Source organism: Pelophylax lessonae, assembly GCF_965119305.1.
Source record: "Pelophylax lessonae genome assembly, chromosome: 10".
Lineage (NCBI taxonomy): Eukaryota > Metazoa > Chordata > Amphibia > Anura > Ranidae > Pelophylax > Pelophylax lessonae.
The window spans coordinates 237877379-237890783 of NC_138777.1; the positions used below are offsets into that span (position 1 = coordinate 237877379).

Sequence of the window (13405 nt, forward strand, 5' to 3'; positions counted from 1 at the left end):
TGTATAAATCTGCCATTGGACCAAAACCAATCATAAGCTTTATGCCAGAAATCTGTTACATTGTTACAGAGTCAGGTTGAAAAAAGACACAAGTCCATCCGGCTCAACCAATAAAAAACAGTAATGAAAACCCAACCATACAACCCCATATACACAATCCTATACCCGCCCCAACCATACAATCCCATATCTGCCCCAACCATACAATCCCATATACACAATCCTATACCCGCCCCAACCATACAATCCCATATACACAATCCTATGCCTGCCCCAACCATACAATCCCATATATACAATCCTATACCCACCCCAACCATACAATCCCATATACACAATCCTATACCCACCTCAACCATACAATCCCATATACACAATCCTATACCCACCCCAACCATACAATCCCATATACACAATCCTATACCCGCCCCAACCATACAATAACATATACACAATCCTATACCCGCCCCAACCATACAATCCCATATACACAATCCTATACCCACCTCAACCATACAATCCCATATACACAATCCTATACCCTCCCCAACCATACAATCCCATATACACAATCCTATACCCTCCCCTACCATACAATCCCATATACACAATCCTATACCCTCCCCAACCATACAATCCCATATACACAATCCTATACCCTCCCCAACCATACAATCCCATATACACAATCCTATACCCTCCCCTACCATACAATCCCATATACACAATCCTATACCCACCTCAACCATACAATCCCATATACACAATCCTATACCCACCTCAACCATGCAATCCCATATACACAATCCTATACCCACCTCAACCATACAATCCCATATACACAATCCTATACCCACCTCAACCATACAATCCCATATACACAATCCTATACCCACCTCAACCATACAATCCCATATACACAATCCTATACCCTCCCCAACCATACAATACCATATACACAATCCTATACCTGCCCCGACCATACAATCCCATATACACAATCCTATACCTGCCCCGACCATACAATCCCATATACACAATCCTATACCTGCCCCGACCATACAATCCCATATACACAATCCTATACCTGCCCCGACCATACAATCCCATATACACAATCCTATACCCACCCCAACCATACAATCCCATATACACAATCCTATACCCGCAGTTGATCCAGAGGAAGCTGAAAACCCCAGCAAAGCATGATTTACATTTGCTCCAGCAGGGTAAAAAATTACATAGTTGTATGTATGTACATAGTTCGTCTAAGTCGCCTGACAACTTGCCCCAGTGTGAACCGAGCCGAAGTGTTATTTCTGTCTGCTGCCTCCTTCCTCTGCTATCTGCATGAGTCACTTCTGACAAGTTTTTCTGACACTAAGAGATAAAAGGTGACGGGAGGGAGCTCCAGCACACAGCCTGTGATTGACAGCCTCAGCTCTGTTCCTGTGTGCTGTGTGAAAGGGGGAGTAGGGGGGAGGGGTGCCCATTCCCTCTTCTCCCCTCCAATCAGTTCTCAGAGCTCTCCTCACTGAGCTGTACAAAGTGTAACTTCAGCTCTCCGCCCCCATTTTTCTGAACTCTCAGACAAGCTTATAAATTCAGCACTTTGAACGGATGTAGAGAAAATAAGACCGCAGATAAACAGGTACAACTTATTTAGGAGGATGTGTTTCATCTCTGTGTTATTACCTGAGGCCAGTCACTTCACTGGGGATATGGAGAGGTTTACACCCACTTTAATGTCTGTGTCTTCTGATGTCTCTGCCAGGTATGGGCACCACAGATCATGTGATAGTGCTCGCCTCCACCAACAGAGCTGACGTTCTGGACAACGCATTGATGCGGCCAGGAAGACTGGACAGACACATCTTCATCGATCTCCCCACATTACAGGTGAGTCGGATTCCATAATTCCATCTTATGTCGTTATTCCTAGTCGTAGGTTTTGTGCCTTTTGACTGAAGCAAAGCTCCTCTCTAAATTCCAGGAGAGAAGAGAGATTTATGAGCAGCACCTAAAGAGCTTGAAGTTGACTCAACCGGGAAACTTCTACTCCCAGCGTCTGGCAGAACTTACCCCCGGATTCAGTGGTAAGAGTGCCATCCGAACCAAATCCTAATTCAAAATCCTAATTCGATTGTCATTCAAGTATTTCAATGTTCTTAAAGCGAAATTTTACCCATAAGAACAAAAACATACACCCCTACATTAATCACTTCAGCCCTGGAAGTTTTACCCCCCCCCCCCCCCCCCTTCATGACCAGGCCATTTTTTGCGATACAGTTTTTTGTCATTCGGCACTGCATTACTTTAATGGACAATAGCGACGCTGTACCCAAATAAAATTGATGTCCTTTTTTTTTCCCCACAAATAGAGCTTTCTTTTGGTGGTATTTGATCACCTGTGCGATTTTTTTTATTTATTTTTTTTGCCCAGAGACAGTAGAACACAAGTGAACTGGATAGGAGGAGTGGGGGGGGCAGCATACAGCGGAACCAATCTCCTCAATTTTCTTCCTGAAGCTACAGGAGGAAAAAAGAACAGGGAGTTCTCTACATGCTGCCTGTAACGGATCAACCAGCACCCCGGCCTGGTACCTCCGTTGACGGATGCTCCTAGTGCTTCTCAAGGGCTTCCGAGCACTCCACCAAACACCATAACCACCTCAGACCCCACAAACTGCTGCAGCTTGTTTGGGGTCTCACCATCTCCTACCCACCCTGGACCTAGACAGGGTTCAGTGGGTGAACATCTCTTTCCCCAGAGAGTGCAGCAGACACAGGAACAAGCTCTTACAAGAGCTTAGTGATTATTTAAGGGAGAATGAAGAGCATAGTAATCCCTTGTAGCTGATTCCCCCAATAAGAGACAGGACTCTAGATTGAGGGTGAACTAGAACTCAAACTTTATTGAACAAGAATCAGACTTTTATACAGTTTTCCCCCACAAGGTTACCACCCAGGTGGACCTTGTGGAGAATAGGACATGATATTCACAATCCAATGAAAACAGAGTTTTACACTCCCATACAGTGTACACAATCTCTCCTCTCTGCCTAATTACAGTAGCATATGCAGATGAAAGTGTATACAGGAACAGAATTAACCTGAACTAATTATCTAGCCATCTGGACCGAACAATGTGAGGTCATTAACATTTAACAATGGGACGGCACAATCCACATTCCCTCCCAATACACAAACAATAGGACAAGGCTGCCAGTGACAGTCTGTGTGTCTCTCTTACATTGAAGCTGGAATACACTTTAGCATTACTTGTTAATACAGACCCCATTTGAAGCAATCCAGACCATCAGTCTTTCACTCCCAGTGACGGGTAATACCGTCACACTGCCCCTGCCGCCCCTCCTATCCAGTTGTACAGGGAAGCCACACAGGTCCCCTGGAGCAAGGGGCCCGGTTGCAATTGCAACCACTGTAGTTACGCCCCTGGGACAGCCCCTGTCACTGAAGTAGCACTGAAGTCTTATCAAATCGTTCCAAATCTCACAGAAGTAGTGCTGAAGTTGTACTTTAAATCGCACCCGCGGTGTGACCGCAGGCTAAACCTGTTGTCTTGGTGAAACTGGTAGTGAGATTTTTTGCTGTTGAATTGCCGTACCTGCACTAATGTTTCAGCCATTGGGAGAGTCACGACTTCCTTGCTGCATGTGAACCCCAAAATAAGCTGGAAAAGAGCCAGAAACTGAGGCAGTGAGATCTCATTCCTGGAATCCCTAGAAGTGAATATAATCTAGTGGGTGACTTCAGTCCCCTGAAATATTCCTAAATTTTAAGCTTTACCTTTTAGGTGGAAAGACCTTTTTTGAAGTAGTAATTGCAAACCTGCACCTCTCTCCCTTTTAGGAGCAGATATTGCTAATATTTGTAACGAGGCCGCTCTGCACGCAGCACGGGAGGGACATCAGTCCGTGCACACCTCCAACTTCGAGTATGCTGTGGAGAGAGTGATTGCAGGTAAGAGTTACATACATCTCAATTTATATAGAAGGTATAGCTATTTATGTGCATACTGATAGAGAACAGAACAAACCCAATACAGACATGGATGGCATTGTGGCCACATCACCCTGAACACGCCCGATCTCATCTGGTCTGGTTAGTATTATAAATTAACAACCAACTCAACCCAAAGTTGTTGTTGTTTTTTTTTTTTTATTTTATTTATTTTTTTACCGGTGGATAATGTGCTGAGACATTCCACCCTTACTTTAACTGAAAATTGCGCGGCAATGCGATGCTGTACCCAAATAAAATCGATGTGCTTTTTTCCCCACAAATAGAGGTTTCTTTTGGTGGTATTTGATCACCCTGATTTTAAGTTTTTTGCGTTATAAATAAAAAAAGTGCGACAATTCTGAAAAAAAAAAAAATATATTTTTCACTTTCTGCTATAAAACATTCCCAATAAAAAAAAATTAAAAATCAAATTTTTTCATTATTTTAGGCCAATTTGTATTCGGCTACATATTTTTGGTAAAAAAAAAAATCCCAATAAGCGTATATTGATTGGTTTGCGCAAAAGTTATCGCGTCTACAAACTAGGGGAAAGATTTATGTCAGTTTTATTTTTGTATTTTTTTTTTTACTAGTAATGGCGGCGATCTGCAATTTTTAGCAGGACTGCGACATTGCGGCGGACAGATCGGACCCATAACTGACATTTTTGACACTTTTGGGGGGACCAGTGACATTAATACAGTAATCAGTGCTAAAAGAATGCACTGTCACTGTACTAATGACACTGGCAGGGAAGAGGTTAACACCAGGGGCAATCAAAGGGTTGTTGTAAAGGAAAATAGGCGCCACTCTAAGTGCAGTAGGAAGGCTTTAATAAAAAATGACAACCAACTCAACCCAAAGTTGTTTTTTTATTTATTTTTTTACCTGTGGATAATGTGCTGAGGCATTCCACCCTTCTGTCAACTTTTTTGCCTCCTGTTTCCTCATTTGATAGATTTTCATAATTTTCTGCCTAATGGGAAAGGTGAAATTTCCCCATATTCTTTCTGTTTGACAAGAGTCAAATTGAAGCAGATATGAGGCATCACTTTTAATAACTAACACATATTAATTCTATAAATTAGGCGGTCTATTTAAAAAAAGGTGTTTTAAGAAACATTTTTAAAGTGATATTAAACCTTTATTTTTTTCTTTAAATAGCAAGCATGTTCTACTTACCTGCTCTGTGTAATGGTTTTTGCACAGAGCAGGCCCGATCCTCATTTTCTGGGGTCCCCCTCCAACTCTCCTGGCTCCTTCTGAGTACCCCCCCCCCCCCAGATAGCCGCTTGCTGGGGGGGGGGGGGGTGCTCCTGTGGGTTCAGTTGTTAGCCCCACTGCCTGCGTCCATTAACATAATCCCTGCTCCCTTGCCGTAGGATTTGATTGACAGCAGCAGGAGCCAATGGCTCAATCTGCACTTTGGGGGGAGAGAGAACAGAGAGAGCCATTGTTCCCGTGCACAATGCTGGATCAAAATTGGGCTCAGGTAAGTACAAGGGGGGACCCTGCAGCACAGGTGGTGTTTTACCTTTAATGCAGAGAAAATCTTAAGGTTTTAGAACCACTTTAGGTGTATTTTTGTGTAGTTCAATTCATTGGTTACATGACCAGTGCCTGGCTTTTCATGCTGTGCATAGCCATGGCAATGGGTGGGTATGAACCCACAGTGGCGATGTTGCTGCCAGTTTAAGAAGTTCTAATTTTAGCAGCTCCTGTTCTCCATTCCACTGCTGTCTATGATCCTCCCTACTACAGCAGCTGTCAATCAAGTTTGTCAGGGCTTTGCGGGAGGCTTATGCATCACTGATGGGAAGATTTAAAGGATAAGTTCACCTTTGGCTTCATGTTACATGTTCCACCTGATTTTAGGGTGGAACATGTAACATGTTCCCAATGCTGCAGCCGTAGCCTGCTTCCCCCCCCCCCCCTTCCTGTGCCAGCAGTAGAGGAAGAAGTTCCCCATACTAGCTGCCACTGAAAAACGGCGTGGCCGTGCGGGGCTCCGCCCACACGGCCGCGTCCTTTAGACACACGGATCCATGTGTCTGAATGAACTACAAGCCCCAGCAACCTTAGTGCCTGTTATCTTGTAGTTCTCAAATGTGGAGGAGCTTGGTGGTTCATTGAGTGTTCCTGTCAGGGAGTATCGGCTCACCTGTACAGGATGTACACACAGATACACTGACAGTGTGCGGGAAACTAGCATCTGCTGATCGCTGGTGCAAAGCTTTCCAGGTTCCTGCAACAAAAAATAATAAATGCACATTTTTTTACCTGCAAAAAAATGTTTACTATTTTAAAACCTGAACTTCTCCTTTAGGTGTGCTGCCTACTGCCAAAGCCGCTTGTAGTCCATCTCTGTGAACATGCACAGCAAGGTTATAACAGTTTGCAGGATTTGTAAATTTACCTCAAAACTTCCCCCCTCTGGATAATGTCCCAGTATTTTTTTTTTTTGTCTCCTATTTTGCTCTTGTAGCAAGAAACGGCTTTTATCACTCCCTGTGATATCCTCGCGCTTAAAAATTCTTGCAGGGATAGCTCATTTCCTGTTAATGTGAGCATGCCCTCAGAACTACATCTCCCAAGAGCCCTTTTCCTACATGCAGTGTTTAGGCAGGCTCTTGGGAGTCAGCATTGTTTTGTTAAAAAAAAAAAAAAAAAAATCAATGTACACTTGTGGAGTAGGCTAGAGAGGGGCGAGGAGTAGGCTAGAGAGGGGCGAGGTGTAGGATGGAGAGGGGCGAGGTGTAGGATGGAGAGGGGCGAGGTGTAGGATGGCGAGGGGCGAGGTGTAGGATGGCGAGGGGCGAGGTGTAGGATGGCGAGGGGCGAGGTGTAGGATGGCGAGGGGCGAGGTGTAGGATGGCGAGGAGTAGGATGGAGAGGGGCGAGGAGTAGGATGGAGAGGGGCGAGGAGTAGGATGGAGAGGGGCGAGGAGTAGAATGGAGAGGGGCGAGGTGTAGGATGGAGAGGGGCGAGGTGTAGGATGGAGAGGGGCGAGGTGTAGGATGGAGAGGGGCGAGGTGTAGGATGGAGAGGGGCGAGGTGTAGGATGGAGAGGGGCGAGGAGTAGGAGTGTAGGATGGAGAGGGGCGAGGTGTAGGATGGAGAGGGGCGAGGAGTAGGCTGGAGAGGGTCGAGGTGTAGGCTGGAGAGGGGCGAGGTGTAGGCTGGAGAGGGGCGAGGTGTAGGCTGGAGAGGGGCGAGGTGTAGGATGGAGAGGGGCGAGGTGTAGGCAGTTCCTGTAGTCCCAAGAAGCAGGGCTGCTATTGGGGAAAACATTTATTCATCTCTTTACTGTTTTCCTGCAGGTACCGTCAAGAAAAGCAAGATCATGTCAAAGGAGGAGAGGCGTGTGGTAGCGTATCATGAGTCTGGACATGCCCTGGTGGGGTGGCTGCTAGAAAACACTGAAGCTGTGTTGAAGGTGAGGATAACATGTATACTGTTCTACAGTTCCAGATTGATGGAAAATACTAACAAAATCACTTATGTGTTCAATCTTTATCCACTTGTCCTCCGGAATATTTACCCCCTCCCCCCTTCATTACCAGGGCATTTCTTGCTATACGGCACCGTGTTTCTTTAATTATGTGAAGGTGATGCACTATTCTGAATATAATGAAAGATGAGAATAAAAATAAAAGTGCTAATCAATTTGCAAAAGCATATTCAAACTCGCACAGCTAATAAAAGTATATAAGCATATACATATGTGCCAATCGTGCACCCTGCAGTAAATCCAAGGTAGGTGTGAATGAGTTCATACAAATAGATAACGAATGACAACGTATTGGGAAGAGTATTACCCAATGAATAGTGCACCCGTTAATCACTTTTGACATGCAGTGCTTCTTCAAAAAAAAAAAATTCAGTGCTCAATGTGCTAAAATCATCCACCAGGTGTCCACCTTTGAGTGCAGTGTGTGCTCACCTGCAGAACTAAAGTAATGTGCAGTATATAGTAAGCCAATCCACCTGGGGGAGTCCTATGGTTCCCCTGGTATCCTCCTCATGAATCAGACTGGGTATGATTTTATTTAGACATTAAACCTCATATGATCCTCATCTCTACATTTCATGTGCAGCTACAATTCCCCACCACCCAACACGGATCACACTGTGGACAGACGAAGCTGACGTCACTGGCTGATCCTACGCGTTGCGTCACTAGTCACGTGACTTCTTCAGGGTACGACTCTTACCCTGTGCACTAGTGGGCGGTTATGTTGGAACAGGAAGGGGCCATCCCCAAACTCCTCCCACAAAGTTGGGAGCATGAAATTGTCCAAAATGTCTTGGTATGCTGACACCTTAAGAGTTCCCTTCACTGGAACTAAGGGGCCAATCCCAACCCCTGAAAAACAACCCCACACCATAATCCCCCCTCCACCAAATGATTTGGGCCAGTGCACAAAGCAAGGTCCAAAAAACATGGATGAGCGAATTTGGGATGGAGGAACTTGACTGGCCTGCACAGAGTCCCGATCTCAACCTGATAGAACACCTTTGGGATGAATTACAGTGGAGACTGCAAGCCAGGCCTTTTCATCCAACATCAGTGCTTGACCTCCCAAATGCGCTTCAGGATGAATGGTCAAACATTCCCATAGACACTCCTAAACCTTGTGGACAGCCTTCCTAGAAGAGTTTTCTCTATCTACTGTATATCTGTAAAAATAAATTAATAATGAAAGAAAAAAAATTGAAAATGCTCCCGTGTTAGCGCACAAAGTCGGACACGTGCGTTGGTCGCGCAAACAGTAATCGTCCCACATGTGCGGTATCACCATGAATGTGAGATTATGGGCAGTAATTGTAGCACCAGGCCTCCTCTGTAGATATAAAGTTGTGACCTGTAAAAGCTTTGAAAGTCTCGCCTATGGATAGTAACATTTACGTTGTTTTTTCGCAGCTGTGCGGGTGTGCGCAATTTTAAAACGTGACATGTTTGGTATATGTTTGACATCATCTTTTATATTTTACAAAAAAAAAAAAAATTGGGTTATGTATTTTTTTTTTTTTTTTGCACTAAAATTTTAAAAAAGTGTAATTTTTCCCCCAAAAATTGGATTTGAAAAACCATTGCGCAAATACCGTGTGACATAAAAAATTGCAAAGCCCACCAATTTGCTCTCTATCCTCTGCTTTAAAAAAAAGGATATATATTGTTTCTGGGTTCTATGAAATTTTCTAGCAGAAATAAAATAAACAGATTTTTACATGTACAGTAAAACCTTGGTTTGAGAGCGCTTTGCAAGACAAGCAAATTTTTCAAATAAATTTTGACTTGATATACAAGCGATGTCTTGATATACAAGTAGCGTCATGTCACAACTGGGTATAAAAGAGAAGAGAGGCGCCCCTAAGTGTAGCAATATGGTTACATTTAATGAAGGTTCAATATTTAGCAGCTCACATGGTTGATGATTAAAACAGTCACATCTAAGTATGCCGGCATCCGGGGTAAAGCTGTCCACATAGACCATCCTCCGCGCTGCCATCTTCATCACACCCTTCCACGCTGCGCTCCACGAGCGACTCGAAGTCTCGCTTTCAGATCACTCTACTGCAGGGTAGTCTTTCCAATCACAATTGCAGACTGACATCGGTGAGAGTCAGTGGTTCAGAGGATGGTCTATGTGGACGGCTTTACCCCGGATGCCGGCATGCTTAGATGTGCCTCTTTAATCATCAACCATGTGAGTTGCTAAATATTGAACCTTCATTAAATGTAACCATATTGCTACACTTAGAGGCACTCTCTCTTCTCTTTTATACTCTGGAGCTCCTGCTGGATTTTGCTTCTAATCCCCTTGTGGAGGCGCCATTTGTGGATGGACATTTTATGATGACACAACCAATCACATTGCTATAATCTTTGTGTATAGACTATAAACTGAAGGACTTATGAATAAATGGTTGTGGAAGGAATCATCTGAGTTTCCATTATTTCTTATGGGGAAATTCGCTTTGATATAAGAGTGCTTTGGATTACAAGCATGCTTCCAGAATGAATTATGCTCGCAATCCAAGGTTTTACTGTATACAAAAAGTGTCAGAAAATGCCTGATCTTCAAGTGGTTAATAAGTGGGTCCACAGTAGCTTAGATTCACACAGTCCTTCCAGGGAGTCTTCCAGCCTTCCAAGTCACCTCCATCCAGCTTCTGATCTTTAAACCCTTTAGTCCTCCAAATGCATTGTGGCCATCATGAATAAATAATAAAATAGAAAGCCATAGTGCAGTCATTTTTAGTGCAACAGTAAAAATAAAAACATTTCCAATTTTGCACTCCCTTTTAAAAACAGAAATGCCAGCATTCAATATGGTTACTCTTCCACTTGGATCCAGGATGGCAACCGCTGACCCAACTTCCTGATCTCTTTGGAGATGTAGTTCTGGGGGATGTGCCTGCGTCGGCAGGAGCTGGGCTCCCAGCAGTTCCCCCTATGAGAATTTTATATAAGCGCGGTGATCACAGGGGGTATTAAAAGGAAGAGTCAGCGGGAAGAAGCAACCGTGCTGAATGCTTTTTTCTCGTCAGTCTTTACACAGGAAACGGAGGGGTACACTGACCATGACTGTATGGAGTACACTGACCATGACTGTATGGAGTACACTGACCATGACTGTATGGAGTACACTGACCATGACTGTATGGTTAGTAGTAATACACAGGATTTGCCACTATGGCTAACAGAGGGTGAAATCAGGGAAAGACTGGATAAACTTAACACAAACAAATCACCAGGCCCGGATGGCGTACATCCGAGAGTACTCAAGGAACTCAGTAAGGTTATATCCAGACCACTGTTCCTGATCTTTGCTGACAGTATTAGGACAGGAGATGTACCATGGGATTGGAGGAAGGCTAACGTGATTCCGATATTCAAAAAGGGGCAGAGGCATATCCCGGGAAATTATAGGCCTGTCAGCTTGACATCAATAATATGTAAACTTTTGGAGGGGATGATAAGGGACTATATCGTAGAATATGCTAAAGACAACAACATCATCAGCAGTAATCAGCACGGGTTTACAAATGGGCGTTCTTGTCAAACCAATCTATTAACATTCTACGAGGAGGTGAGCTGTGAGCTAGATAGGGGGAGACCAGTGGATGTGGTGTACCTAGATAGGGGGAGACCAGTGGATGTGGTGTACCTGGATTTCGCTAAGGCGTTTGATACAGTTCCCCACAAGCGCTTAATTTATAAAATAAGGTCTGCAGGCATCGACAGCAGGGTTTGCTCTTGGATACGGAACTGGCTAAAAGGGCGTGTCCAAAGGGTGGTAATAAACAGCACATACTCAGACTGGTCTGAGGTAGTAAGCGGGGTGCCCCAGGGCTCAGTCCTGGGACCAACCTTGTTCAATTTATTCATAAACAGCATTGAGGACGGATCAGTAGTTCGATATCAGTTTTTGCAGATGACACAAAATTGGGCAGGGCAATAACTGCACAGCATGAAGCGGATATCCTACAGAATGACCTGGACAAAATAACAGAGTGGGCAATGACATGGCAAATGAGGTTTAACGTGGAGAAGTGTAAGGTTTTGCACTTGGGGACTAGAAACATAAAAGCACAATACACGTTAGGAGGGGAACCCTTGGGGGAATCAAAAATGGAGAAAGATCTGGGAGTCTTGGTTGATGATAGATTAGGCAACAGCATGCAATGTCAAGCGGCAGCTGCCAAAGCCAACAGAATATTAGCATGCATAAAGAAAGGGATGTATTCCAGAGATAAGACTATAATCCTTCCACTTTATAAAACTCTGGTCCGACCGCATCTGGAGTATTCCGTCCAGTTCTGGTCGCCAGTCCTCAGGAGGGATGTGTTGGAGCTGGAGAAAGTCCAGAGAAGGGCAACTAAACTGATTAGGGGATTGGAGGACCTTAATTATGAAGAGCGGCTGCAATCGCTCGATTTATTCTCCCTGGAGAAGAGACGTCTGAGAGGGGACATGATAGCAATTTATAAATATCTTAATGGGGATCTCAGCTTAGAAAAAAAGCTGTTCATTCGAAGGAATTGCATGAGGACTCGAGGACATACAATGCTATTAGAGGAGAAGCGTTTTAACCTCAGGCAACGTGGGGGGTTCTTTACTGTTAGGGCTACAAGATTGTGGAATTCTCTACCACAAGAGGTGGTTTCTGCGGGAAGTATGGTGACTTTCAAAAGACTATTAGACGTACATCTCAAGGATCAGAACATTCAGGGGTATGTGAGATGATTACGGTCACACACACCTACACAGGTTGAACTGGATGGACTATTGTCTTTATTCAACCTCACCTACTATGTAACTAAATAATATCGGGACATGCCGTAGAGTGGGAGAGGGATATTTGGGGATAAATTTGCATAATGCTTGAATATCTACCTGAAAATAATTTATATTGCCTGTAAAGGGTCTGTCCATTGATGACGAAAGACAAATGCTCAGTGTAAATTTTCTTTGTATTATGGGTTGTAGTTGATAAATTTTGTGAGCTGTAATATGACGGGCAGACCTGATGAAGAGATTATTTCCCGCAGGTTTCCATTGCTCCGAGAACCAATGCAGCGCTGGGGTTTGCTCAGATCTTGCCGAGGGATCAGTATCTCTTCACCAAGGAGCAGCTGTTTGAGCGGATGTGTATGGCGCTGGGCGGCAGAGTAGCCGAGGTCATCACCTTCAACAAGGTCACCACCGGTACGTGAGCCTCACATCGAAAAGCCAATTTGTCCTTTTGTGGGAAACACTCTCATGTTGTCATCGTTAACTGCTTGCCGAGCAGCCTGCCGCAGATATAGGACGGCAGGTTCCCGCGAAGCTACGTATCTGTACGTCACTTCGCGGGAGCGGTTGTGAAGGCGCGCGTGTGCCCATTCTTTAGTGGGGAAGCTGATCGCTCCCTGTGGCGACAGAGCGGCGGTCTGCCGTTGAAAACACAGCAGATCGTTGTTCTGTCAGCAGTCCACACAGGACTCCTCATATTTAGGAACACAGAATCTCTGTGTTGATTCCATAAGCCCATCCCCCACACAGTTAGAAAACACCCCCCATAGGCTCACATTTAACCCTTTGATTGCCTGAGAGAGGCCTGAGGAAGGAGCGCATACTCCGCAAACGCGTCGCTGCCTGCGTCATCACGTCGCGTCTGGGAAGTGACGTCGGGCAGTGCCTCTGCGTTTCAGCCACCAGGAAGCGCCCGCATCCATTGGTTTTTACCAAGCATCTGGGACCCCGGAGCCACCCTGCATCACTGCTCCCACGAACGGATCACTGACACTACCTTATGATGCCATGTATACATACTCTCTTGTGAGTACATTGGTTATTACCATTTTTTTATTAAAGCCTTCCTACTGCAC

At 44.7% G+C, this 13405-nt stretch overlaps 1 protein-coding gene across 1 annotated transcript in view; it reads left to right on the forward strand.

Annotated features, from left to right (window-relative positions):
• SPG7 (SPG7 matrix AAA peptidase subunit, paraplegin) overlaps positions 1–13405 on the forward strand; it is a 49584-nt gene that overhangs the window by 26468 nt on the left and 9711 nt on the right. Inside the window, exons 10-14 of the mRNA XM_082270747.1 lie at positions 1775–1899; positions 1994–2096; positions 3874–3984; positions 7348–7463; positions 12587–12743. Of these exons, the coding sequence (XP_082126873.1) occupies positions 1775–1899; positions 1994–2096; positions 3874–3984; positions 7348–7463; positions 12587–12743 (612 nt within the window). The remainder of the gene's footprint in view (positions 1–1774; positions 1900–1993; positions 2097–3873; positions 3985–7347; positions 7464–12586; positions 12744–13405) is intronic.